We start from the raw sequence: 27,973 nt of genomic DNA, 5'->3' as shown, positions 1-27,973 counted from the left end.
GGTGCAGAGAGGCAGGTGGAGAGGAGCAGACTGACAGCGCGCAGGGAATCTGTGGCTCCTCCTCTGCTGCAGGGCGAGGTCTGAGTCAAACGATCTCTGACAGGAAAAGTTTGAGCAGTAGAAGTTGGTGGCGTTTGTAGACCTGAAACTCTCTGCATCTTCCTCCTCTTCATCATCATGTCCGGCGTGGCGTCCACTCTGGCCAAGAAGCGAGCCCTGGCCGCGGGCTTCGGCACCAACGCCAACGCGTTGCGGTACCTGAACCAGGACTTCAGCTCGCTGCGGGAGCAGTGCCGGTCCTCCGGGAAGCTCTTCTGCGACCCGACGTTCCCCGCCGCGCCCGAGTCCCTCGGCTTCAAAGAGCTGGGCCCCAGCTCCTCCAAGGTCCGGGGTGTCACCTGGAAGAGGCCCACGGTAAGAACCGGGCCGGGCCCTGAACTGATACCGGGTGGGTCTGTTTGGTACAGTGGGTGAGGGGGGGGGGGGTTTGCAGAGTAATTGAAGAAGCCTATTCCTCATCGAAAAGCAGTGTTTTGTACACAGAGTCGTGTCATATTTTTCACGGATGATAATCTCACTGATCATCTCTGTGCAGAGAGGAGGAGGCGTCTTCCTCCTCTTCCTCAGGCTTCTGGAGGTTTTTCATGTCACAGCTGAGAGATTACAAAGAAGAGGTGACTCCGCCCCTCTGATGTTTGTCTGTTTTCTAAAATTAAATCAGCTTTTTGACGGTCCCTATTAATGTGGAGCATGCGCATGGGTCATGTTCTCAGATGAGTCGCAGCTTTTCCTGGTGCGGAGCTGCACGGAGGAAACATCAATGATCGCTGTGCACATGTGTCACCGTGAGGAAGAGGAGGGAGGGAGGGTTTTCATGTTTACACACACACACACACAGATGAGAGTGAGAGTCTGATCAGCTGTTCCAGGTGTGTCCAGGTGTTTCAGGAGTTAATCGAGAGTGGAAGCAGGATGATGACTGATTAAGCTGAGTTTTGTGGCAGATTCAGAGGACTCTGGTGGGACACGTGATGAGCCCCTGCTGTAAATGGAGGGGATGCAGGGTCCCTCACTCACATTCCACCTTCTCTCTCTGCTCTCTCTTCCAGGAACTCATCTCTAACCCGGAGTTCATCCTGGGCGGAGCCTCCAGGACCGACATCTGTCAGGGCGCTCTGGGTGAGTGTCTCACTGTCCTTGAACGCCTCACTGCTGACTCCAGTGCTGCCAGCCCCCTGATAGATTTGATCTGATTAAAGTGAAACTCCAGCCAAATATCAGCATTAATTTGACGTCATCACTATCCAGGAAACATCCAGCTTCTGATCAGCTGGTTTTCCTTTACCTGGCTCAGTTTGGTCAGAGGTCAGAGGTCACTGAGATGATAAAATGAGCAGCTGCTCCATACTCACTTTTAACCCTGAAGAACTTCTTAAAGTCTTCATTCTCATGGAAGTTTCAGGTGACACGCCCACCCCAGCACATCTCAGTGTATCTGCTACATTTTTTTAATTTCAGTCTTTAATTCCAAACAGGTCACATAACACAAAGAGAGCTTTTCTCTGAACATGCAGATAAGAGGACCCACACTGCCTATAAATACCATCGTCTGACATTGGATAAGATGTCCATATCTGACCTTCTTACAGTACGATTATTATCTGACAGTAATGTGTAGAAATCTTCAGTGTTTGTCCTCCTCAGTTCTACAGCAGCGCTCCTGCAGGCGTATCTGTCCCCACACCTCTCACTCTCACCTTACACCATCGGAGGTTTCGATCAAAAGCTCGTATGAAAACTGCCGAGGATAAACACACAGAGCAGGGCCGTGCTTGCTTTAAAACCAAACTGTGTATCACCCTATTTGATGGAAATATTTAATTTTGAAAACTTTTGGCATGATAGGGACTGATGCTGTCAGCCTGTAGTTATCCTGAATGATTATCATGAACAGAAGAGATGAAGACATTAAAAACTGAAGGAATCATTTATATTCTTCAGAACATTTCCACCACAAGAACCAGGATAAGGAGCAAAGTTTATGTGAAAGGTTTTTGCAGCGTTTGAACAGGAAAACAAAGTTGAATAATGAAAGAGTTTCTCTCCTCTAAGCTGTTTGTTCCCTCAGGCCATGCTGTCACATTGTTTCCTGTTTGCTTTCAAACATTTAATTCAGTCAAACTTCCAGTGAGGGCAGAGCGGACAGTTGGACTGGTTGGACTGGTTGTTGTAGCACTCAGAGCTCTTACAGCATGACACACACACATGCACTTTGATGCGTAGAGTGATCATTGAACTTCTTTTCTGTGCCCTGTTCACTGCAGAACTTATTTTAATGTGAAGCAGCTGAACAGGCTGTGATTAGAGGCCACACTGAGCCCTGATTGGCTGAGCAGGAAGCAGCTTTAGGGAAAGACAGACTGAGTGCACAGGGAGTCTGTGGCTCCTCTTCTGGTTCGGGCCGGGGTCTGAGTCAAACAATCCCTCACAGGAAAAGTTTGAGCGGAAGAAATTGTTTGTAGACCTAAAACCCTCTGGATCTTCCTCCTCCTCTTCATCATCATGTCTGACGTGGTGTCCACTCTGGCCAAGAAGCGAGCCCTGGCTGTCGGCTTCTGCACCGGCACCAGCGCATCATGGTACCTGAACCAGGACTTCAGCACACACGTCTGTCTTTGCACCTCTGTGAGGACATCCAGCAGGTCACATGACTCTGCCTGAAGCTGAACCTGTTTCTGAGGGCACCCTGAACCAGGTGTTTCATTTTGTCCAGCCTGTGTTATGGTGGGATGAGTTACATTTGTGCTTCAGTGAAACCGCTGCAGACCTCAGAGTGCTGCTTGTGTAACACTGAGATCTGTTTTCACATGTGACCAAACTGGAGTCAGAGCTCTGTCACAGCATCATCTCTGGATGTTTGTGGACAGAGGCTGCAGGCTGTTTTCACTCCCTGCATAGCTTTAACTCTCACTGTCAGAGAAGTGCCTCCTGAGGCTTCGATGCTCAGGTGGTAAAGTTTGTGTCGAGGTCTTTCTTCTCTTTGGATGACATGAGCCAGAGCGTGTCTGCCTTTGTGAGCATGTGAGGAAGTGATGATGCTCCACATTTTGCAGAACTCATGAAGTTTGAACTCTAAAATACTTTCTTTCCGAGCCTCCTTTAGAAAAAATGTGATGAATAATTATATGCACCAATCAGAGCTGATGCTTTCAGGACTAAATATTAAACAATATCAACCTCCAAAGCTGTCTTTATAACTTACCTGTTTTAATTGGGTGAAATACTGGGATTTTTGATTGGATGTCATGGATGAGCAGGTATCTTTATGCTCACATAAAGTCTGTGCAAACCAAGCCAGCTAGCATTAGCTGATATCATAGCACATGTCCAAATATGGTCCTGAAACAACATAACAGCTAAAACGCTCAGATACAGTGACCTGTAATCTAATGATCTATCACTTGCAGGGCGCAGCAGTGAGGGGCTCACTGTTAGTCTAAATGAGTGTTTCCTGTCCCTCCAGGTGACTGCTGGCTGTTGGCGGCCATCGCCTCTCTGACTCTGAACGAAAGTGTGATGGCCAGAGTTGTTCCCACTGACCAGGGTTTTGGTAATACCTACGCCGGTGTCTTTCACTTCCAGGTAAGTAATGTGTGATTTTATTTATTTATTTATTTTTTTAGTGGTGCACCGTAAATCAGTCAAACAGGACAGGTTTGTGTTTTCTGGCCTCATTAAGAAGCAGTAATGTGAACACTGACAGGGTTCAAAGAGCTGCTGGAGTTTCAGAGGTCATGTCTGAAGTAAATGTGACAAACATATTCCAAAATGATCAAAGTGAAATTAATCAGGACCTAAAACTGGACACTGGTGAGCTCCATAAGCAGCTTAAGGTGGTCCACAAACAGCAGAAGCTCTCACGCTGTTGCTGTTGGGCTGTAATGAGCTGCAACTCTTAGAACAACATCAGCAACCAGGTTTTCATGCTTTACACTCCAAAAGGTTTTCTAGCCATGAAATTATTTGTTAGTTTATGGAGGTTCAGACTCGCCACGGGGCCAGGACTCTGGTCAGAGGAATTATGGGGGGGGCTTGTAATTACCGAGGGTAATGTTTATTATTATTCTGTTTATTATAGGCCCATGCATAACCTAAGATAATGGTACCCCCTACCTATCATTGGCGTTTCTGCTGTCATGTGAAGAATAATACAAACTGTACGATCACTTGAACAAGAGATCCAAACTGTGGTTAAAAACTGTGTGACTGAAACGACAGAAAAAGGCAGCTGGGTGAGCGCTGCACCACCCTTACTGCGTTTACACTGACGAGGAGCCGGTGCTGGTGCCAGCGCTGGTGTCTGTTTCAATGAACCGGCGAACCGCTTAAGAACGGGCCTTCGTTTCCACCGTGCTTTGTGAATGAACGGCAAAAATGTGCCAAACCCTTTTGCAAACTTTATTTCATGTGCTGCGAACATATTTTATGGTCCAAACAAAACTACTGCAGCATCTTTGTGGAGCACAAGGTAGACACAGACAGCGATAACGAACAAGACAAGTACGCACTTTGTGTCCTTTTATCTGTGATATGAACTGATTAAAGCAGCAAGTTCAGCCTTAGAGCCCAACCTATTTCACAGCCATGGAAATCGTGTATGTGGTGAAATGGTGGTAGAAAAGTTTACATCGAGATGGCAGAGTCACACCCTTCTGCTGCTTGCAGAACAGCTAGCTGCGGGGCTGGAGTTGAACCCTTTTTTTGTCCGAGCACCGACTGTGCTCACGGTGGAAAATGGTTTGAGCACTTTGCAACAGCACCAGGTCAGTGGAAACCGGGCCACTGAGCCCAATGCCACACCATGCCAGGCTGCAGCGTGCTTATAATAGTTTTGAATTTCATATTATAGTTAAGTTTTATTTGTTCGTAACTTTTTCCTAATTCAGACAGTTTTAATTATTTTTTTGTTTAATCCTTACTTTAATTTTGTTTTCACAAGTTTGAGTTTTATTATACTTTGTCAGGTGCAAGATTAATAAAACCTCAACAAAATACACCATTTAAAAAATTGCATTCATCAATTATTCACAAGATAGCAGCATTATCTGCTAAATGCATTATCAAGGACACACATGAACATGTTGCTCCATTAACTGGCTGGCAGGGATGGACCCAATAGCAGGATGCATGAGACAGAGGTGATTTTTAGTAGTTTTAATGCTGGATGTTTTTACTGTCCACAAGAAAAAAAACAAAGAATCCTAGATTCCTTTAAAGGAATCAAAGCTCAAGTTCTTTCTGTCACGTCCATTCCGATAGTTTCAGTGATCTCCCCCTAGGAATTTTCTCCCTCCAGGGATTTGCTGACATATCGATGCATTGATTGCATCACTGATAAATTCAAAAATTGCAGCAAGAAGGAGCTGGAAATGCACGAGAGGACTCGGCGATACTAAACAGGCCAATCACAATTGTTGCTAGCTGCGTGGACTCGACATGTAGTTACATTTCTGGAGCTTATGCTGTAGGTTACTGCTGTGTAAGTTCAGAGAGTTTCTGTAGCCACCTTCTGCGTGCTCCTCAGGTCTAGTTTGAGGTTGGTGGGGTGAGAAGTATTCCTTATATTTTGCCATCATCCACAACAAGACACTTGCTTCTATCTGTCTCGCTATCATACTCATAGAAATCCCATTTGGTACAGCTGCTTCCTCCCAACTTGCTGCATGGCGCTCCCAGCTACAACTGCCAGAGCGGAAAAAAAAGGTTTCATATAAATCAAAACGTTTTTAAATACAGTGACAAACACGAAAGCAACGATAATTTATCATTTCAGTTCATTTTAGTTAATACAGTTTAAGTTATTAGTTTTTTTCCTTTTGATTACTGTTTTTATTTATTTCAATTGACAATAAAAAAAAGCACATTCATTAACTACACGTGACCCGTTTGTTAATAGTTCTTGAGGGGGGGGGGGGGTCACTGAGACTTCAGGTGTAAAGATGAACCGCAGAGAGCCGAGCAGGTTTAGTAGAACCAAAACCTGAGACTGAGTCAGAGATCAGGCCCGTCTGAAGCAGAATACACAAAGTTCAGGAGAGTTTCTTCATCCTCTGCACCATCACATGTTGCTCAGGTTTAACTGCTATTGGTTAGATTAAACGCTGCCTTTTAAGTTTATAGAAAGGAAAACTCACTCAATCTTTTGCTTGTTTAACTATTTATTTTAGGATAATTGAAAATAAACCCTAAAAAAACGTATTCAGTTATTTTAGTGGGCCTGCCCACAATGTGAAGGAACTAAAGGTTTGTCACAGAATAAAGCAGAATTTAAATTTTAGATGGAACCAAACAACATGAATTCATCTTTCTTCATGCTGGAGGTGGGAAGAATTCAGAGAGACTTTCAAAGTAAAAGTGTGCACCGTGTGTCACATTCTGTCCTCTGCTGCCCCCCCCCCCCCGCAGTTCTGGCAGTTCGGGGAGTGGGTGGACGTGGTGATCGACGACCGGCTGCCGGTGAAAGATGGCGAGCTGATGTTCGTCCACTCGGCTGAGAAGAGGGAGTTTTGGAGCTCCCTGTTGGAGAAGGCCTACGCCAAGTAAGGTCCACCACAACAGGATGAAGGCTCTCAGCTCTGAACTTTGCACACTCTTATTTTGATAGTTTCAGCTCAGAGATGCAGATAATTCACTTGTGATTTATCTATCTGGACACTAGCCTGATCTTTATGACCCCCATCCTCTTTTTTTCTGAAGCAGCTCCATCCTCTTGAGGTCTGCCACATCAGACCACGGCTGCATGTCATGGTGCAGTCCAAGCAGATGTGCTTTACAGCGTGGTTCCAATGCTCTGTAATCCTTGTGTGCTCTTTGTGTGCAGAGTGAACGGCTCCTACGAGGCACTGTCAGGGGGTTCAACCACTGAGGGTTTCGAGGATTTTACTGGAGGCATTGCCGAGAACTACGACCTCAAAAAACCCCCCTCCAACTTGTTCCAGATCATCAAGAAGGCCCTGGAAGCCGGATCGCTGCTGGGCTGCTCCATCGATGTGAGTGTGGAGGGAAACCATCTTTCCATCATGTTCAGTCACAGTGAGGTTCTCTGAGGTTCTTGGAGGTGCTCTGAGGAGCTCTAAGGTTTTTGAGGTTTTTCTGAGGTTTTCGGTGTGTTTCAGGATTATCTGGTGGAGGAGATGAAAGTTTAGTTTTGTTTTTGGCTTTGTTTGTCTCGCTGTAGATCACGAGTGCTGCAGACTCTGAAGCTGTGACTCGTCAGAAGCTGGTGAAAGGCCACGCCTACTCACTGACTGGTGCTGTGGAGGTAACAGGAAAAGAGAAGCAGTGGGATTGGGACAGAGGTGAAGGAGGAGGAGAAAGGTAATTCTGTTTTTCTTTCCAGGTGAACTACCAGGGGCGTCCGGAGAAGCTGGTGAGGATGAGGAACCCCTGGGGGCAGGTGGAGTGGACGGGAGCGTGGAGCGACGGGTAATTAAACTCTGGGAGCTCCTCGAGCTCACTCCTCATTTTATAAAACAAAGTAGAAGTTCCAGCTCACAGGTACATCATCTTCTTCACACAAGAAGGAAATAGGATGAAGGATGCCAGAACTTCAGGTTGTCCTCAGTGAGATTCAGAAAAAGAAATGAGAAAAAATCTTATAAATAAAGTGTTAAAAAAAAAAAAAACTTAAAGTATAAGGACAGACATATGTAGTAAGCACATATTGAAGTTTGACAAGTTGGGAATGACAGAATGTGTAATCTTTCTTGTTCTGTGGGACTCTGGTTTTCCAGGGTTACTTTTCATATATATTTATGTAGAATTCAATAAACCTGTTAACTCCTCAAAAAAAAAAGAAAAAGAAATGAGGACAGATACGCTGAGATGATCTGACCTCACATCATCACACTGGTTACCAGCAAATGCAGCCAGGCGGCCTCTGATTGGCTGCTCAGATATACCTGCGCATCAAGGTGGATATGCTTAAGAGAGTTTGATGAGTGGTGTTTTCATACAAAGGAAAACAGGAGAATGCTGGGAAAAACCTGTCTAACCAGAGGAACGCTGACAGCGTGGTGTTTCTGAGTGGGTGGAGATCACCACGCCTGGCTCCACATGCACGCAAACAAAACCTGTTACAGAGCAAAACAGCAGCAAACACACACCTGCCCTGCAGGGTGTCTTCATTTATAATAACCTAGGTATAAAGAAACAAGCTGCAGTGCTGAAGCCTGATTGGCCGGTTCACTCAGCTGTGGTGGAACAAGAGCAGGCGGAGAACGAAAACCTGACAGGCTGAGTCAGAGAAAAGAGGAGACTCCATCCTCACAACAACCAATCAGAGAGCAGGTGAATCCACCTAGCAGGTGAAGTCACAGGATGGCCAATGTGGAAGAAGACTGATTAACTCCAGCAGGAAGAAGAATCCATCACATAAACACAGATGAGTTCCAGTATCCGAGGCCGGCGTCTGAACGCTTTTATTATCTCTGCTCTCGCAGGTCTTCTGAGTGGAACTACGTGCAGGGGGAGTGTCCTCACGCCAACGCAGAGGACGGAGAGTTTTGGTAGGTGGAGCCTCTGCAGACGCAACACGCCAGCTGAGATCAGAGGGTCAGGTGTGCTCTTCTCTCCTCTTTCTCTGCAGGATGTCCTTCAACGAGTTTCTGCGTCACTACTCTCGTATCGAGGTGTGCACTCTGACCCCAGATGCTATCGAGGATGACTCTGTCAAACACTGGAGTGTCAGCAAGTTCAACGGCACCTGGAGGAAAGGATCCACTGCCGGAGGCTGCAGAAATCACCCATGTGAGTAATCTGCTGAAACACAGAGATGCAATGAAACAGACCATGTTTTAACCAAACAGGAACAAGATACAGGTGCATTATTTTAGGGTCAGGTGGCATGTTTTAATGAACACCTGATGGATGATAACCTGGTGGGGTTGAAGTGCCACCACCAGGAGGGTTCAAACCAGATGTTTTCTGTCTGCAGACACGTTCTGGATGAATCCACAGTTTGTGATTAAGCTGAATGAGGAGGATGATGACCCCGATGACGGCAAGGTGGGCTGCAGCTTCGTGGTGGGTCTGATCCAGAAGAACCGCAGGAAGATGCGCAAACAGGGGGAGGACATGCACACCATCGGGTTCGCCATCTACGAGGTGAGAAACATCTGAATTAAAGATCCAATTTTAAAAAATCCAACGATCAACAAGATGAGGTCTGAGCTCACACTCTTCTTCTGTTCTTCTTTTTCAGCTTCCAAAACAGGTGAGTGCTGAGGCTGCAGGTTAAAGGTCAAAGTTCTATTCAAGTTTTTTTTTCCATTCAGGATATTTCCTGCAGTAACTGTGATGTCAGGACACATCAGGCAGACTAACTCCTCACATGTCAAATAAGCTGAAACATGGATGCACATTTCCACAGGAGCTAACAGGCTAACCCTCTGCTTGCAGTCTCTGAGCTGGGCTGGGCTGTGTACTACGTGCATCAGTGTTTCACTCAGATCTCCAAAGCTGCTGCTGATGTTAATTATACTGCTCCTGAAATTTGCTCTAAAACTTAACAAAAGAGAGGAAATAAAAATTTTCTGTCACATGGATGTTCTGCAGCAACACCCCCTGATTTGCTGTTCCCCCTCTGTAGTTCCACGGGCAGACCGAGGTGCACCTGGATAAGAACTTCTTCCAGACCCACGCTCAGACCGCGAGGTCAGAGACCTTTATCAACCTGCGTGAGGTCAGCTCTCGCTTCAAGCTGCCACCAGGGGAGTACCTGATTGTCCCATCCACCTTCGAGCCGGACCTGAACGGCGACTTCTGCATCCGGGTGTTCTCTGAGAAGCAGTCAGAGACCGTGTAAGAAACCTGCTGATCCTGTTGGTGTGTGGGGGAGGTAAAGGGGTGTGGTCTAAGTCCAGGTCCGGTCCCTGCCTGCAGAGACTCTGGCCTACTCAGTGTGAATGGTTCCTTGTTCACTGTATCAGCAATAAACTGTATCAATGTGTTTGGTTTTTGGTTGGCGCTCCAACACGAGACTCAGTCTTCTCTCTCCGGCAGGCCCTGTGACGACCCCGTCAGTGCCGAGCTCAGTGATGTGAGTAACACTTCAGATCAGTTCGTCCACATTCATCAATGAACTCGTGGGATGGAGGTTGATGTTGGTGTTAGACAACCCGAAGTTTCAGGAGAACTGACACAGTGTGGTGCTCCGTCTCTGCAGCTTGCTGTCAATAAAGGTTATTGGTAATATGCTGATGGGTTCCATGGTGTTTGTCTCCAGGAAACTGTCCCAGAAAGTGAGGTGGATGCTGGATTCAGAAACCTCTTCGCTCAACTCGCCAAAGATGTAAGTTCATCTTCATGAACCCGACATGCAGCGGTGCTGTTAAAGAGCAGGGTTCTGCAATGCGCCATGCTGAGGTCAACGGTTTGCTGTGTTTTGGAACTATTCTATTAATGTAATTAGCAAGCGGGTACACACCCCGCAAACTCTGCGCACTCCACCCCGTCACCAATACCAGACATATTTTTTCTGGATAGATCCCTGCTCTATAGTAGGGCTGCAACGATTCATCGATTAACTCGATTAAATCGATTCTAAAAATTTATCGACACAAATTTACTGTGTCGATGCTTCGTTTAAACTCTGCAGCACTCAGCTGTCTCGGTGTAAGCGGCGCTCCTCACTAGCATTAGTAGCATTAGAGCTCCGTCGTTTTTTTGTGGGTTTATTGGTGGCTGGCAAACCAACATAGAACTGCATTACCGCCACCTACTGGACTGGAGTGTGAATCACTCACGTATACACAAGCACACATTCTAAAAATCTCTCCGTCGCTGCGATGGATTTCCTTTAACACAGAGTGGATCATCACTAGAGTTGCCACCTGTCTCGTAAAATACAGAACCCCGTATGTTACGGGACTCAGTGGAATACGGCTCCATAACATGCGGGGTTCCATACTTTACGGGACGGGTGACAACTATCGCTGACATGCATTTCCACGCCTCCACTGCTCTCTGTGTGTCTGTGTGTGTTCTGCTCGCTGAGAATTTCAGGTGTTATTTTTGTCTTTACTTCAGCTGTAGCTACCACAACTGGTTTGCTAGCGAGCGCGGGCCATTAGCACTAGCGATGGTTCGGTACCGGAAGGCCCGCCCCCCCAGACCCGAGGGGCTCCGTCAAAATATTTTTTATACTTTAATCCCTTATTAGTGACTAAATATAGACCTGCAGTAGAAACGTATTTTCGAGAATGCTTGTGAATACAAAGCATTACAACATTACTCACACATGCGCCATGGCTCCCGCAGCCACTAGTTTTTCAGAACACTCATAGCAGTCAGCGGTTTTAACTGCGCAAGCGCAAAGAGACGGTGAGCTCAAGTAGTGAAAAAGAAAACGTTTTTCCAGCGTCCAAAACAGCAGGTTTTTCTTTTAATAACCACCATTAAATCTGTGAAACAGCTGGAGGGCCTTCATCAAGCACCTGATCAGCAAGTGTTAAGGTGAAGAAAAGAGAACTTTGTAGCTGCTCCATCCACCGCTGTTTGTTCACATGGCGAGAAACTGCAGTACGGAAGTTAAAATATGCAGATAAACTGTTAATAAAAAAAGTATTTCTTAGCCGATTACTCGATTAATCGATGGAATAATCGATAGAATACTCGATTAATAAAATAATCGTTTTATGCAGCCCTACTCTATAGTATTATTTCACTCCAACTTGCAATCTACCACTGCGCACGTATAGTTTCAGTCACATTGTGCATGTGCAATGTAGCCAATGTCCTGTTCATGCTTGTTTTTTTTTTTTTTTCTCTTTTTCTGGGAAAATAGCAACCAGCGTGAAACTGCGGGGGAAGCAGAGGAAAAAGGGTGCTCAAAGGACATTTCTGGGCTTCCTATTAAACAAAAACCCAGAAAGTTGTCTTGTTTCTTGTTTTCATAGACTCACAAGGATAACGCACTGATGTAATGTTTAAGGATTGTTTATTAACAACAGCTGCAAGTAATAGCTGCATCTTATTTTCAGAGCATCATAGCACAGACTAGATCCCTATCTCATGGTCAACAAGATTCAGGTGCCTTCGGTGACCCATAGGACCAACCATTATCACAGAATATTATATACATTATATTATCCAATGGTTCACTCACTGAATTAGCAAGCTGGCACGGCATTTAGCATTAGCCACCAAACACACATGTAGCAGGCTGTAAATTTTATTTTTTTGGGGGGGGGGGTAGAACTCAGAGAGCGATCTCAGTGTGGTGCTGTACAGGTGTGATGCCCACAAACAGCTGATTGGCTGCTCATGTTTGCATTTCAGGACAAGGAGGTTTCTGCGTGGGAGCTGAGTACCATCATGAATAAAATCATCTCCAAACGTGAGCTGAAGCTTCGACACATTTTACCTGAAGGCAAAGAGCTGCAGGTTTCACTTCCTGTTTTCTTTTTCAACAGGAACTGACATCAAAACTGACGGCTTCAGCATGGAGACCTGCAGGGTCATGGTGAACCTGATGGATGTATCCTTTGCTCTCCTTCAGCTGTTTGTAGTTTGGCTTTCAGGTCAGAGACCGCACAATGGTCACCTGGTAGCAGGAACTGGAAGTGAAGGTGTTACAGAAACAGGAAATGATGACTGAGTGCGAGGCATTTTGCAGGTGATTGCAGACTGTTAGGGTTAATGATGTCGCTCGCCTGTCACCTGTGATTGATTCTTAACACGCAGCAGGACAGCGGCAACGGGAAGCTTGGCCTCGGAGAATTTGCCACACTGTGGAAGAAGGTGCAAAGATACCTGGTGAGACATGACCTTTGACCTCTACGCCCACATGTTTTTACTGACGGGATGAGATTTACAAATATTTACACGTGTGTGTGTGTGTGTGTGTGTGTGTGTGTGTGTGTGTGTGTGTGTGTGTGTGTGAGAGCAGTTGATCTATAAGAAGAATGACACTGATAACTCTGGGATGATGAGTACTCCTGAGATGAGAGTCGCCCTTAAAGACGCAGGTCAGTTTTTTCTTCTTCTGCAGAAACAAACTGAAACAGCAGGTGATTGTTCCATGTGCTGAGTGAACTGAGAGAGCAGAGTTAGTGTGCTGTTTTTGTGGCGTGATGAGAGGCTGAGTGTGTTCAGGTCTGACTGAGTGATTACGGCTGAAGTTTATAAGTCTTGGCTCAGACGTGCGTGATGCTTTCACTTATCTCCATCCTCGAGGATGTAGCTGCTGCTTCCAGAGAAACCGCTAAATGTGCTGCAGAAACTGTGTCCACATTCAGGGGCTGTATCCTTTGAAGGACCCTGGCCTACGTAGATCGGGTCCTCCGAAGCCCACGCAGAACACAAAGATCGGAAGTGAGACATATGAAGAGTTCAGATGCAAAAACTACATATACTATACACCAATCCAATCATTTTGCCTCATAACCCACTAAATACCGTCTCTGCCTAGCCTGAATTATGTGTTGTCAAAAGCCTCTAAACGCCACTTCCCATGGCCAGCAAAAGTGTCCACATCCCTAGCACTAATCAGAGCACAAGATCAAATCATGTAGCTTGAACAAAAATATTTGGCAATCAATTTTAAATTACAGAAAAACAAAGAGGTACACGAAGCACAAATTCAAAAATAAACTCATGAGCAGGCAGCGGGCAAACAGGCCTGGAGTTTCAACTGTAACAGTTTGAACAGCTCCATGCGACACCAGAGTGACCTGGAGTGAGGAACCTATCTCCTATTTCCTCCTGCTGCTAAAGAAATAAAGAATGCTGAATTTGTTTTATGCTCACTGAAATCTCTTCTTATCCTGCCTCTCCTGTCTTTATGTCACTGCAATGCAATAATTCCTCCTGCTGCATCTGTAGTTTTGCTGACAGTCAACTAATGGAGATATGTTACAACCTCTGCTAGCAGCAGAAGCTCAGTGCCTGAGGGTCACCTCAGTTAAAAGTTTAAGGGTCTAAAGCTCCTTAGCTTAGCATGAGTGAGATTTCACCATGGACTCAACATAAGAGCTGTTTTAATCCAGATTTGCTCGCAATCTGGAGAATAAAGTTTCCAGAAATCACTATTAATAGTTATTGTGTTCTGTCAAGTGACTTATGGCATAAAACCATCTTTTTAATGTGATCAAAAGATTTTTTTTTTCTTAATAATTTTGAGTATGTATTTATTTGTATGAAAATGTATCCCAGTGTTAAAGTGCTGGAAAATCTTGAAAATTGACATTGAAATTTGACCCTGGAAAAGGTGTATAACCCTGCACATCTCAGAAAAATTAAATGAAAAACCAAAAATAAATAAAGATTGACATCATACTCAAAAACATTGGAAGATGAAGTATCTGCTTAAACATTAGAAATCTTTGGCTAATCAGAGTTTTGACAACAGTTCATTTGTGCTAAGGTACTATGACTAAAATAAATTGGTTATTGATTATATGATCATTGGGATCACTACTAAAGTCAGTATAAGCACATCCATGTTGTTTTCAAACTTGTATCAAAGATAAAAATGTGACTTTCTTGTTTTTGGACACTCGACTACGGTGGCCCAGAGGTGTCAGGTCAAATACAAAAGCCGCAATGGAAATACAAAAGACTTGTATGGGTAAATGCATCATCTTGAGAGCTATATCTTTAATCTTATTAATAATCAAATATTTAGTTGGGAGACACCAGATTTTCTTCCAGTCCAAATCTGAAGCAAAATTATTCCAATATGAACACAGACCTTGTCCTTCTGGAGTAAGGCACCTTTATCACAATTGGTTTTTCACTTTTTTGTGGAAAAACAGGATTGACCAATACAAGTGTCAGCTGGGTCCAGGCTTGGAGGGGTTAGTATTGAAGATACAGATGATTTAAAAAGCATTATAACACCAGACGGGATGGTAGTCTGGATCTCCAGACTCGCTGTATAGACCCTTTTATAGCCTACGTCATCAAAGGATGTGCGCGCATTTTGGCAACGGAAGTGAACTGCTACTCCATTCAAATCAATAAGAACGAGGTGACTGCGCAGCATTTAAATGTGATTTAAAAGCGATATCAGCATCAAAATGTCTGCTGTTACGTGTTTGGCTGTCAGAATTTCTACTCTACCAAAAGTGGACTGAAGTTGTACCGAATCCAATGGGATCACGGCTGTTTGAGAGAAAACGGAGGCGTCTGTGGTTGCAAGTCATCAAATGTATTGATTAAAAATTGGACTGAGGACACGATCAGAAGTGCTCGCGTTCGAAGTGCCCATTTTGTATCAGGTAAAGTTATTTATCCACTCTGGTTATACAGGGATGTCAGGTATCTAAAGTAAACAGCATTAGCTGGTAGGCTGGCTTTTAAACTGTAGTGTGGCTGGCTATTTACAGGTGAGGTAACGCTGGTTTCAGAGAGTCCTGATTTTTAAATTAATATTTAATCGCACTATAGATTCCAATGTGCAGTGCCAGTCAAAAGTTTGAGCAATGACCAGAGCCTCATACAGAACGCTCCTGTTTCCTTGTCTTTGACTTGGAAGAATTTCTGCCTTCAAGACACAAAACTCAGAGTCTGTGTCATATTTGACGTTCGGTACATGGCCGCAAACAACATAATTGTAAGCATCCAGTGACTTGTATGCGCGCCACTTCTCTCGGGTGTACACGCTGGGTTTCTCCACCAAATAAACGTATATATCCGTCCACGGATACTGGGCCACTTGCTAACGTACTACAGGGATCGGAGTCGGTTGCCAGTGGTCAAAGTTAATTTTTGCAGGTAGTTTTCACAATCTTTCGTTGATAATCCCTTCTCGTAGATTGAAACGCTATTGAACTCCACCGTACTTCCGTTTCCAAAATGCGCGCGCATCGCTACCTACGTCACCATTGTTTACAAACAGTAAAAGGATCCATAACAGAACAACACGGCATGACTTTATCTGCTTTAATCCAGCAGTCCAGTGGTTCTCAAATCCGGGCCTCGTGGCCCAGTGTCCTGCAGGTTTTAGATGTGTCTCTGCTTCAACACACCTGAGTCAAATATAGAAGTCATTAGCAGGACTCTGGAGAACCTGACTGCAGACTGAGGAGGTAATTCAGCCATTTGAGATTTGAGAACCACTGCAGCAGACCATTATCATGGCTAAACTCTGAAAACATATTCAAAGTTTTGGGCAGTGGCAGTGGCGCAGTGGGTAGGTGTTTGCCTTGCCTTGAGGGTTGCCGGTTCGAGCCCCCGAGCTGCGTTGTGTCCTTGGGCAAGACACTTAAACCACATTGCCTAACAATAGCGCCGGTCTCTGGCTGCATGACCGCGGATGCTCGTCTCTGGATGAGTGATCTGGAATGATCGCTTCGTTGTGTGCCTTGTGCACACAATGAGTTGAATCTAACATCTAAATTCATATTTTTTTACCTAATTTTCTAAATTTTTATCACTGGGAACAAAAACATGTTTTCACATGTCTGTGTTAGCATGCGGTTACCTCTGTTAGCAATTAACTGTTGCTGTCTTCTTCCAGGTTTCACTCTCAATAACACCATCTACCAGCAGCTGGTGGCCCGATACGCCGAACCCAACATGACCATTGACTTCGACAACTTCGTGGCATGCCTGATGAAACTGGAGATTATGTTCAGTGAGTTGATGCTCCACTCGCTAACAAGCTCAGAGCAAGGCTAAAAAGCATTTTTGCAGCCCAAACTGTTCATTCAGGTTCTCTCTGAGATTTCAGTTTTTGGTATAAGCAGAGCTCTGTTTGTGAGTTCAAATGCGCTCTGTGTATCCTCCAGAAAACTGATAAAACACAAGTCGCACCTAAACACTCTAGGTGCAAGCTAGCATCTAAAAAGTGCTGAGTCATCCACACTCTGCTCTGTGTCTGTTGTTTGTTCTGTATGTCATGTATGTTGTCCAGCAAATGAGAGAACAGTGTATGTCCTGTGTACCTTAGGTTTCAGTTTCACAACAGCAAAGGTAGCTAGCAGGCTAACAGCCCCTGGTTTGCTGTTCCTGTTGAAACTGGGGTTGTGTCCTGTACCTGATCATCAGCATCTTTTTTTCTTTGAGAAACTGCAGCGTTTTCACGGCTACATCAAGTTAATAAAGATGAGATAATGATTAATTTCCAAATATACTGACTGCTCTCCAATTAGACGTTAAAGTTAAATAAAACAATCCAGTTATGAAGAAGTTATGAAGTTTAACTATACTCTCAGCCAAATGGATTTGCTCAGGAACAAGAGACACACTTAAATAAACCAAAACTCGTCCGATGCATTATTTCTGTGTTTAACTTTCATTCAGTGATGATAGCCAGTAGTAATTTGAAATTGAGGCCACTACAGGAAATTCACTACTGGATAAATTGGTACTCTTCATACACTAGTTGCTGTTATGGTCACTTTAAAGAGAGCCAGCTAGCATTTATGTTCACCTAGCAGTAAATTTTGTATGAAAGGTATGGTTACAGCCAGTTAGCTGCTAGTCAGCTATGCTGCATGAGTCTGACTAGTGTCATGTTAGCCGATAAAAATCATTTGAAAATGATTAACCTGAGTAGCCTGAGATTTTATTTAAATATGTGTAAAGTGACCATATGCACTCTGAACAGATTTTGAACTGAACATACCAAATAGGAGAGCCAAAGCTAATGTTAAACTAACAGCAACCTCAAACCAACCAAACATCAGTGGCCATGACTATCCACTGATGGAAGCGTCAACTAACAAATCCGATAAGAGGAAAAAACCCTGTAACCCCAACAAAATCAATGGCCTCACCTGTGAAGGTTTTAAAAAAAGCCCTAGTCCCTAGTCGAGGCTATAGACAAATTAATCACAAAGATCGATACCTTTCGCTAAGAACTCTATCATGTTGGTATACTGCTACACTTGTGCCAATAAATGCAGCCGATATAAAAGGTTATTGGGACATGGAATTCACCTCTCTGGTTGGAGAAGGAGCCTGAGCTAGTGCTTCACCTCAGCGCATGGCCTGAGCACTGGAACCAGTCACCTGGAGAGGGGCTGGACTCTGTTCCAGCCTGGAGGTGCCCTTGGTGACAGGTGACGAGCTGCTGTGGGTATTCTTGTATCCCCCCTGCTTGCTGCCTGTATGTCTGAGTTTTCACCGGTAGACAAGAGGGTTTCTTCTCTGTGCCTTTAAACCAAGGAACAGGTCCTGACTGTTGTTTCTGCTTATACGCTGAATGACAGTTCAGGGTACCCATCCTTTTTTGGAGTCACTGGGCAGGGTGCTTGAGGGTGCTCCATCCAGTGACTCCATCATCCTGCTGTCATGTATAAAGCTTACGTGGGCAATGACAGTGAGACCTGGAGGGGCGTGATTGGGAGGAACGGCTGATCTGAACCCAAATGGTGCCGTGTTATTGGACTTCTGTGCAAACCACAGTTTATCCATAATGAACACCATGTTTGAATATAAGGATGTCCATAAGCGCACATGGCACCAGGACACACTGTGTCACAGGTCTAGGATTGATTTTTGTAATCATATCATCAGATCTGCAGCAGTATGTTCTGGACACTTGGGTGACGAGAGGAGCTGAGCTGTCAACTGAAGGCCTTGAAGTGATTCTGGCAAACCGACAGGCGACTCAGGAGGGGAAAGCTGTGCTCTACTCACATGATTTATAGTGCAGGTGGAGTGCTGCTGACTTCAGCTGAGTTCATACTGTAGTCAAGTAGTGGAATGGATACTTCCAGGACCTCCTTATTCCCACTGACACACCTTCTTTAATGGAACCAGAGTTTGGGGATGAGGGGGATGACTCGCCCATCACTGGGGGTGAGGTCAATGAGGTGGTTAATCTCCTCCTTGGTGGCAGGGGCCCTGGGGTGGAAGAGATTTGCCCTATGTTCCTGGGTGTTGTAGGGCTGTCTTGGTTGACATGCCTCTGCACCATCACATGGAGATCTGGGGCAGTGCCATTGGATTAGCATACCGGGGTGGTGGTCCCCATCTTTAAGAAGGGAGACCTCCTCCTCAGCCTCCCCAGTAAGGTCTATGCCAGGGTGCTGGAAAGGAGGGTCTGTCCATTAGTCGAACCCCGTATTTAAGAGGAATAATGTGGTTTTTGTCCTGGTCATGGAAAGCTGGACCAGCTCTTTATGTCTCAAGGATAATTGAGTGTGCATGGGAGATTGCCCATCCAATCTATGTGTGCTTTGTGGACTTGGAAAAGGCACTTAACCGCATCTCTCTGGGGTCCCTCCCTGTACAACCGCAGCAAGAGCTTGGTCCGTATAGCTGGCAATAAGTCAGAGGGTGTTGGATTTCACCAGGGCTGCCCTCGGTCACTGATTCTGTTCATAATTTTTATGGACAGAATTTCTAGGTGTAGCCATGTGGCGGAAGGCTTCTGTCCTGTTGGCTTTATGAGGTTGTGGCCTCCAGCTCGCAGTGGAATGGTTTTGTAGCCGAGGCTGAAGCGGCTGACATGAGAATCAGCACCTCTAAGTCTGAGGCCAAAAAATGGTGGAGTGCCCTCTCCAGCTCAGGGATGAATTGCTGCCCCAGGTGGGGAAGTTCTAGTATCTCGGGGTCTTGTTCACAAGCGATGGGAGAAGGGAATGGGAGATTGACAGATTGAGCAGGGCTGCATCTGCAGTGATGTGGACGCTGTACCAGCCTGTCATGGTGAAGAGGCAGCTAAGCGTAAAAGCAAAGCTGTCTGCATTCCTACATTACCTTACCTAAGATCGCAAATACAAGCGGCAGAAATAAGTTTCCTCCAAAGGGTGGCTGACCTCTCCCTTAGAGATGGAGTGAGGATTAGATTAAACTCATTGTCATTGTGCACACAACGAAATGATCGTTCCAGATCACTCATCCAGAGACAAGCATCTGCTGTCATGCAGCCACTACCATTAGGCAATGTGGTTTGTGTCTTGCCCAAGGACACAATTCAACGCAAGGACAGGGGCTCGAACCTGCAACCTTCCGGCTGCAAGGCGAGCGCCTACCCACTGCGCCACTGCCACAAACTGCAGCCATTTGGGAGGGGTTCAAAGTAGAGCTACTGCTCCTCCAAATCGAGATGAGCCAATCGAGGTGGCTTGGGCATCTGACTAGGATGCCTCCTGAGCACTTCTTGGGTGAGGTGTTACTTCCAAGAGGAGGCGCCTGGGCAGGCCCAGAACAGGCTGGAGAGATTATATCTCTCGGCTGGCCTGGAAAAGCCTTGGGGTCTGGATGAGCTGGTGGAGGTGGCTGGGGAGAGGGAAGTCTGGGCTTCTCTGCTTAGGCTGTTGCACCCACAACCTGGCCCTGGATAAGTGAAAAAAAAAATGGATGAGCTGAAGAGGAACAGAGTTGAAGAGGAACGAGAAGATGGAACCTCAAAATGCACGGCCTGAAAGAAAAGGACGAACAAACCTGAGACGTCATCATTAGTTTCCTGTCCAAGACCACAACACAGTGGGCTCCATCCGTGGAAACATTGGTTGACACTGTTCATCACCCCAGGAGACCAGATGAGGGAAGACATCAGCAGGTCATTTTACACTTTGTCATGAGACCCTACTGCGAGGCTGTTTGGAAACTGTCTGAAAATTCCAGGATTTGCAAAGTCATGGGGATCCAGTTCAAGCCTTCTTTAAAGCCAACAGAGAGTTATGCAGCTGCATGGCTGAGGACAGAATAAGCCAGAGCGACAGGGAAGAACGTTTACTACAGAGGCCATGTCAGCTACATTAGCAGTAACAGGATTATTCCAGACTACAGCGAGGGAAAGCAACCACTAATAACTTAACTCACACTCTAATATGTTTCAGAGACTGTAGCTGTTTACTGACATTCAGAATGTTTTCAGATCCCTAAAGCTTGTTCATCTCCCTAAAAGGTGCAAGGAGGAAAAGGGATTAAACATTTGATAAACCTGGTTTATTACCTTTCTACTTCTATAAGGAAGTGTTACCTTAAAGGCAGCCTGTTTCAGTATGGTCTTCTTTCTTTATTTGCCCATTTAGACAGAAATGTTCCAATTAAGCTGCCAAATGTTCCCTTTTGGTTATACTTACTTAATAGTAGAAATACAAGGTTGTTTTCAGTGATAAACTGGATTACCTGAACTACAAAGTTCATCAAATTTCCACATATAATAGTGAATTATAATGAGGGCTAGTAAACAAAAGGAGATGGAAATTGGTATTTGTAATAAACCACCACTGAATGAATGTGATAAATGGAAACTAATTCAGCAGTCCACAGTAGTACCTTTACATTGATAAGGCCACGGGAGTGTCTATCATATGAGAATGGGACAGAGACTGTTTACTGACAACCTGGAAAGCAGGGGTCACGTTTCCAAGTAAATTTCCCAGCTTTACACTAAATTCCACTCTTCCTCTTATTCGTGTTCAGCTCCTGAAACTTTGTGTGAACATCCTTAAGACGAGTGGGCGATTCTGAAGAGTCTGCCGTGCAGAAATGAGAGTGGATGAACTGGAGGCCATGAAATATCATTTAGATGGGTTAAATAGAAACTTCTAACTGAAGTTAAATCTTTTTACCTGCTCACTGTTCTGTTTTCACTCCACTTCCTAACATCCCTGTTACATCAACTGATGAACACTTGAGCTCACACACTGCCAAATATTGGGAGACACCAGGTAATCTTAACATTTGGAATAACCTCAGTAAATGTACATATGAATTCCTGGTCCCAAAGAGATCTCTATCATTGGCAGGATTTTTATGGATGCATTTCATGATCCAGTTATCCGGCTTACTCCTCACCTGTGCATAAATAAAAGCCATAAAATAGGCTAACATTAATTACATCTGGAAGAGGAAAACTCACGACACGAAAGAGTATAGGGAAGAGTGCCAGGCTGGCTCAGGGCATGAGCAGGTGACCATGTATGTTGTGCGCCAGTGCGGTCGGCGCAGGTGCGAGTCCTGGCCTGTCGTTCTTTACCACATGTCTTCTCTCCCTTCTCCTCTCGCTTTCCTGTCTCTCTCCACTGCAAAGAACTGTCTAATAAAGCCAGAAAATGGCCAAAAAAATATATCCAGGAAAAAAAAAAAAAGAGTATAAGGAAGGTGGGCTGAAGGCGACTGATGCTGATGGCATTAATGGCACCATCAAAAGAACAGCTTCTGTTTCATATTCAGAGAATTTTTTTATGAAATTAGAAGACATCAGTTTCCTCTGTAGGTGTGACTTTGACCTAAACAGCTCCCCCTCAGATTATCTTTGTTTCATCAGTAGGTTTTATTATATTGGAAAATAATATACAAACACAGTTTTAGTCCTGATAACATCCCGATTTGTAATTTACGGTGACTTTTTTTCCACGTTTGGTTAGAGAAAGTAATATGGTCTGTATTGCACGTATTGGAAGACTCAGCATCTGCTTGAAATTCCAAGTACACAAAGATAAACAGCATTTTTACCAAAGCAATCCTTCACTCTTCCTTTGCTTTTGGTTGCATTGTATTTTTACAGATTCCTTGTCGGATGATATTCGTTACTAATTGTTTGCTAAATTTGTTGATTTCTCTCATTTTAATGAAGGAAAGTGTTTGTTTGGTGTTGCGATATGACTGTTAGTTCAATAATCATTTTTGGAAAATTTAAATTCTTGAAAGAAAACCCAAATTTCCACGTGTTTCATCAGGAGCTTTGTCATACTTTCACGTCTCTTAAATGTGTGATAAGAATGCAGTCGATGGCTGAAACTTGTGCTCCTTTTTTCATTTTATGTTACGGGGTTTTCATTTTATTTATTCCTATATTTTTTTAACTTAATTATGTGTTTAATTAATTTGCCTATAAATAAACTTTAAAAAAAATTTTTTTTTTAAACTTTCATTAAGATGAAACTGGCTAATGCTAGCTCACAGTCGATATCCAGTGTAGCAGCTAGCTGGCTAACCATAGCCTGCTCTCTAAACCTTCTGCATGAAACTCTGTGTGAGTCTGTGCTTGTTTGGTGGATTCTCTGAGCTCAGGGACATGTTTGGACCATGAATGTGTCATTCTTTGGATTTTCAGTAGAAGACGGTCCACAAGCTGTTAAATGCTCTCTGAGAATGCCTCAGTGGCCCTGTGAGGACTAAATTTATTTCTCACTGACCTTTAACCTTGTGTGACAATCTTCCTCCACAGAGATCTTCAAGAAGCTCGACACTCAGGGCAGCGGCTCCATCGAGCTCAACTTCCAGCAGGTGAGACCGAAAACACGGTGACGGTGTGTGAGTTCAGCGTGAGGTCAGAGACTGATGGTCTGTCATGTGTTCTTCTTTTTTGCAGTGGTTAAACTTCGCCATGATCTGAGCTGCAGCACGCCTTCTTCCTGTTTACAGCCGCCGCCTCACTTCCTGTCAGACCTGCTGTTTTATATCCATGTTTGAATCTCTACACTAACTGAGTGACGTGTCAATAAATCCTCTAAACCTGGAAGCTGTGTTTGTGTTTCACTGATGATGAATTATCTGTGATCTGTCACGCCCCATTTCACCCTATTTTTGGGGGTGAGAGTGATGAAGCTGCTCCAAAGGAGATCGGGCCTGTTCCAAGAAGCAGGTTCAACAGACTCTGAGTTTAAAAATACACTCTGAGTTGATCAACTCTGAGATCAGCAACTCTGAGTTTCCTGTTCCCGCTGATCAGAGTTGGTTCAATCAACTCTTAGTATGATCACCCTGATTTAGCGCGTGAGTGAGGAAAAAAAAGCCATCATCAATGGAGCGCCCATACCAGGATTCACCATGGCAACGAGTAAATAAAGAGCGGGGCCTCTATTTTAATCAGATGGATTAATGGAGGATCACGTGTCAGTGTGTCATCATTTTAATCAGCCTGACCCACGCTGTCAGCATCATAGACAGATTAAAAGTTTGTTAGAAAAAATATCATTTCTTATATAATGTCTGCTGTCATCTTTTACACAACTTGAATTTTCATCAGATGAAGCTGGATCCTAATTTTACATTTAATTTATAAAATCTAATTATTCAGCCTGACGGACAAACTGCAGGAGACAGAAAGAGAAGATAAAACTGTGGAGAAACAGCTCAGACTGAGTTTACTGACCGACCTGTGTGTTAGAGACTGAGACAGCAGCAGACCCCGGGGGCGGAGCTGACCTCAGGTCAGTTTGTTACTTAATAAAAACGGTTTCTGCTGCAGTTTATGACAGTTCATTTTTTAAGTATGATTTATTTCTGATTTTACACAATAGTGAACATCAGAACAGACAAACATTCCAGTAATGTCATAAAACATTAATTGGAATAATAAACATGAACCAGAAAATGGCACAAAAACAGAAAAAAGAAAGAAATTACTATATCAAAATAGGTTTAAAAAAAAAAACATTTCATGAATAAATTTAAAAAAGAAGAGGGGAAGAAAAAAACTTAAAAAAAAAGGGGTACACTAAAAAGAAAACAGCTAAAGGGCTTAATATATTCTGTGCTAATGTAATTGATAAGAGTTAGGTACAGGGTATGCACAGCTACAACTAGGATGAGTGGAGATAGCACCACTTATGGGGTTGCATCCAGTGTCAAAGACATAACTTGATTCAAGAGTGGTGACCAGATTTTTGAGAATGTGGTTTCGGAGCCTTTGAGAGAGTACCTAATTTTTTCTAGTTTCATGAAGAAGAGGGCATCTTTTATCCAGTGAGAATGTGTGGGTGGGAGAGGGTTTTTCCAGTGCATCAGAATAATACGTCTAGCTAACAGTGTGATCAGCAAGATGGTGCGACAGTAATTGATTTTGGGGGTGCACCCCAAGGGAGAGGGCTGTACTGTGGTCGAGGTGATTGCAGAAAGGGAATTAAAGACAGATTCCCAAAATTGGGATAGAGAGGGACAGGCCCAAAACCTATGAGCAAGAGTGGCCGGACCCAAACCACACTTCACACAACTTGAATCCACGTCAGGAAAGATTCAAGCTAATTTACTTTTGGACCAGTGAACTCTATGGACTACTTTACACTGTATAATTCTGTGTCGGCCACAGATTGATGAAGAGTGAATGCGTTTTAGAACGGTTTACCACACTTCGTCTTCTATCTCTAAGTTCAGATTGTCAGACCAGGTAGCGCGAAGATGGTTAAATCCAGGGGTCAAGTTGAAAATCAAAATATTGTATATTTTTGATATGGTGCCCTTTGGAGTGGGATTGATTTCTGACAGTTTGTCAACCATAGTGGAGGTGGTGATTATCAGGAAACCAGAGAGACGGTGACGAGTAAAGTCCCTAATTTGCAGAAATGTAAAATAATGGGCAAGGTTAGCACTAAACCAAAATAACATTGTACGGATATTAGCTGACCAATAATAAAATAGGAAATGTGGTGCGGTAAGCCCACCCATTTCTTTAATTTTCTGTAAGATATTCTTTTGTATCCTAGGAGGGTTTTGTTCCATATAAACTGAAAAACTGAAGCATCCAGTGACCAGAAAAACTGTTTTGGGATAAATACTGGTATGTACTGAAAAAGGTACAAGAATTTTGGCAACACATTCATCTTGATACAGCTAATCTTGCCTGGGCAGCATAGACCAATGCTGTGAGTCCTGAGTCAGCTGGTCAAGTAAAGGACTGAAATTGGCTTTAAAAAGGTGTGAGTAATTCTTAGTCACATGTATTCCTAGGTATTTAAATCCTTGCAGTGAGGTCTTGAATGGTAAACTAGTGAGAGGGTAGGCTGCAGCTGCACTGTTAATGGGAAGTTTAGATCCAAATAGTTCATTTTATGAACATTTAAATACTTATATCTATTGATGGAATAGCGACCTCAGTTTATTCATTTTTTTTTATTGAGAATTTCATTACTTCTGTCATTTCTGGATAAAAATGAGTAATGAGATTTACAGAAAAACTGCTTTAATGTTTCTAGTTTAAGTGTTTCTAATCTGATCTAAGATCAGCTTCACTGATGACTGCTCTCTGACAGTCAGAGCAGAGATGTTTCACCGAGTTACTGTTAAAGGTCAGAGGTCAGTCATAGCTTTATATTTAGCTGAAAACATTCAGAGCAGCTTCCCAAGTCTGTAATGAATGTAAAGTTTTACCAATAAAGGCAAAAACATTATAATGAATGTCTCAGCTTTATAGGTTTCAAATATTTGAGTACAGTTTGGGGAGGATGAGACATTAATGCAGATTGTGTCAGCAGGTCGAGCAGATGACCGGGCAACAGGTCAACAGGTCATAATCATCAAAATTAAAAGAAACATTTGAAATATATCAGTCTGTGTGTAATGAATGAATATAATATACATGTTTTACTTTTTGAATGGAATTACTGAAATAAATCAACTTTTTCATGATATTCTAATTTCATGACCAGCACCTGTATGCACTGACATCACGGCAACGGGCCCACCCATTCAATGCAGCGTCTGCAAGCACAAAGACCCACTTCTGCTCATGTGACTTACGGTACAAACCAACTTCTGCTGTGTATGGCGGCACTCTCTTACCTGCAGCCAGCAACTCTTAGGGGTCCGGGCGATGCCAAAGCGTACGAACGGATGCCGTATGAAGGCTTTATGTACAAAAAATACAGCAACAATGGAGGATTTCAGGTTTCCAAAACTCTCCGACCTCACCAGAAAAAGTCGCTAAATTTGTCGCTAGTCACTTTTGGGAAAAAGTCGCCAGCAGGGTTTGAAAAGCCGGTAAATCTAGCAACAAAGTCACTAAGTTGGGAACACTGCCATGTGGTTGCTTCCTGCATGATTAACGGATGAAGCAGAGAGCGGTGGGGCACTGTGAAGCTGTGCAGAGGCACACTGGGAGAAGAGAAAGGTGAACTGTTGGATCTACAAGTATGATTGTAACGCAACCCAGACTACATCGATATGAACGATATTGTCTTATTTTATATCGCGTATGAAAGTATATCAATATTTTTTTAAAAACTTGATATATCGCCCAGCTCTAGTGTCTGTGGGCTCACCACAGACCTATAACATAAAATGAACTACCACAAACCCACTAGCACTACATCAGCATGCATATTGGCAATAAATGCACAAGTTCATTACCCACACATAACAATTATATTTGTGGATAACACTGGCTCTTTATTTTACAGCATCTGCCCGCTGCACACTGAACAGTTCACATCCTGGCACCGGCACCCGGTCGGTGGAAAAAGGGCCTGAGCAGCTGCTCAAGTGCCTGGAAGATAGAACCACACCTATTATTATAATACTAGTATAGTATGAATACTTGATAAATAATAATAATAATAAGTAAATATTTAAGAGTAAATATTACTCATTTGTTAGTATGTTTTTTATATGTCAAAAAAGAGTTGAGTGCTAATAAAGTGCAATTGTGTCAATATTACTAAAGGAAACCAATGACTTTATTTTTAAAACTGCATTGAAAACAAAGTAATACTCATAAAAGACCCTCTGAACAATGAAGGTCAGTTAGGTCAATGAGGCGTTTCTCCGGGAGGACGCCTTTCCTGTCAAACCCAAATGTTCATTCTGTGTTACCTTTTGGAAAACCTGGAGAAATTTTTATTTAACAGTTAATTTTTGATTAGAAGAGGTTTTTTTTCTTAAACTAAGTTTAACATTGCCAATGTTTTTCATTTTGCTGGGTAAATTTTACATTCATATCACATAAGAAACCCCATCATTTATTTTTTTTTAGTTGAATTTAAACTTTACTTTGAGTGTCTAAAATATAGAGATAACAAGAAATGACAAGAAACGTTTATCAGCCCTTCAGTTTTATTCAGAGTACCTTGAATGAGATTGTCTGCCTCTTTATTTTTTCTCATTTTATTTATTTTTTTCCTCATTATTTATTTATTTCTTGCTTTGTATAATCACATCTTGTTTTTGTTCTCTCATAAGTTAACAGTTGAACAATGTCTGAAAGATTGTGGATACTGTGTTTCTGTTGTTATTGTTATTGTGTGAAACTAAATAAAGATTTTAAAAAAAAAAGCTGTGCGCAACCATG

General features: G+C 43.6%; 1 protein-coding gene across 2 annotated transcripts; it reads left to right on the top strand.

The window, feature by feature from the left end:
• The first annotated feature begins 61 nt into the window (after window positions 1-61).
• Window positions 62-23,423, top strand: LOC115783016 (calpain-2 catalytic subunit-like). Of its 2 annotated transcripts, XM_030733608.1 has the most exons (21): window positions 62-414; window positions 1,110-1,179; window positions 3,524-3,642; window positions 6,466-6,599; window positions 6,881-7,049; window positions 7,238-7,321; window positions 7,400-7,485; window positions 8,502-8,567; window positions 8,648-8,808; window positions 8,996-9,165; window positions 9,263-9,274; window positions 9,650-9,861; window positions 10,063-10,099; window positions 10,286-10,351; window positions 12,340-12,397; window positions 12,474-12,538; window positions 12,748-12,816; window positions 12,950-13,028; window positions 16,523-16,639; window positions 23,138-23,196; window positions 23,282-23,423. In XM_030733608.1, the coding sequence occupies exons 1-21, from the start codon at window positions 178-180 to the stop codon at window positions 23,303-23,305; spliced, it is 2,094 nt and encodes a 697-aa protein (XP_030589468.1). In that variant the 5' UTR covers window positions 62-177; the 3' UTR covers window positions 23,306-23,423. The 2 variants fall into 2 exon arrangements, with proteins under 2 accessions (XP_030589468.1, XP_030589475.1); XM_030733615.1 differs by lacking the exons at window positions 7,238-7,321; window positions 7,400-7,485; window positions 8,502-8,567 and having other exon boundaries at window positions 6,881-6,960; window positions 8,674-8,808.
• Window positions 23,424-27,973: the final 4,550 nt, after the last annotated feature.

Source organism: Archocentrus centrarchus, chromosome 1 (assembly GCF_007364275.1).
Source record: "Archocentrus centrarchus isolate MPI-CPG fArcCen1 chromosome 1, fArcCen1, whole genome shotgun sequence".
NCBI classification, from domain to species: domain Eukaryota; kingdom Metazoa; phylum Chordata; class Actinopteri; order Cichliformes; family Cichlidae; genus Archocentrus; species Archocentrus centrarchus.
The sequence above is the reverse complement of the archived record's forward strand: the minus strand, read 5'-3'. Positions and strand labels throughout refer to the sequence as shown.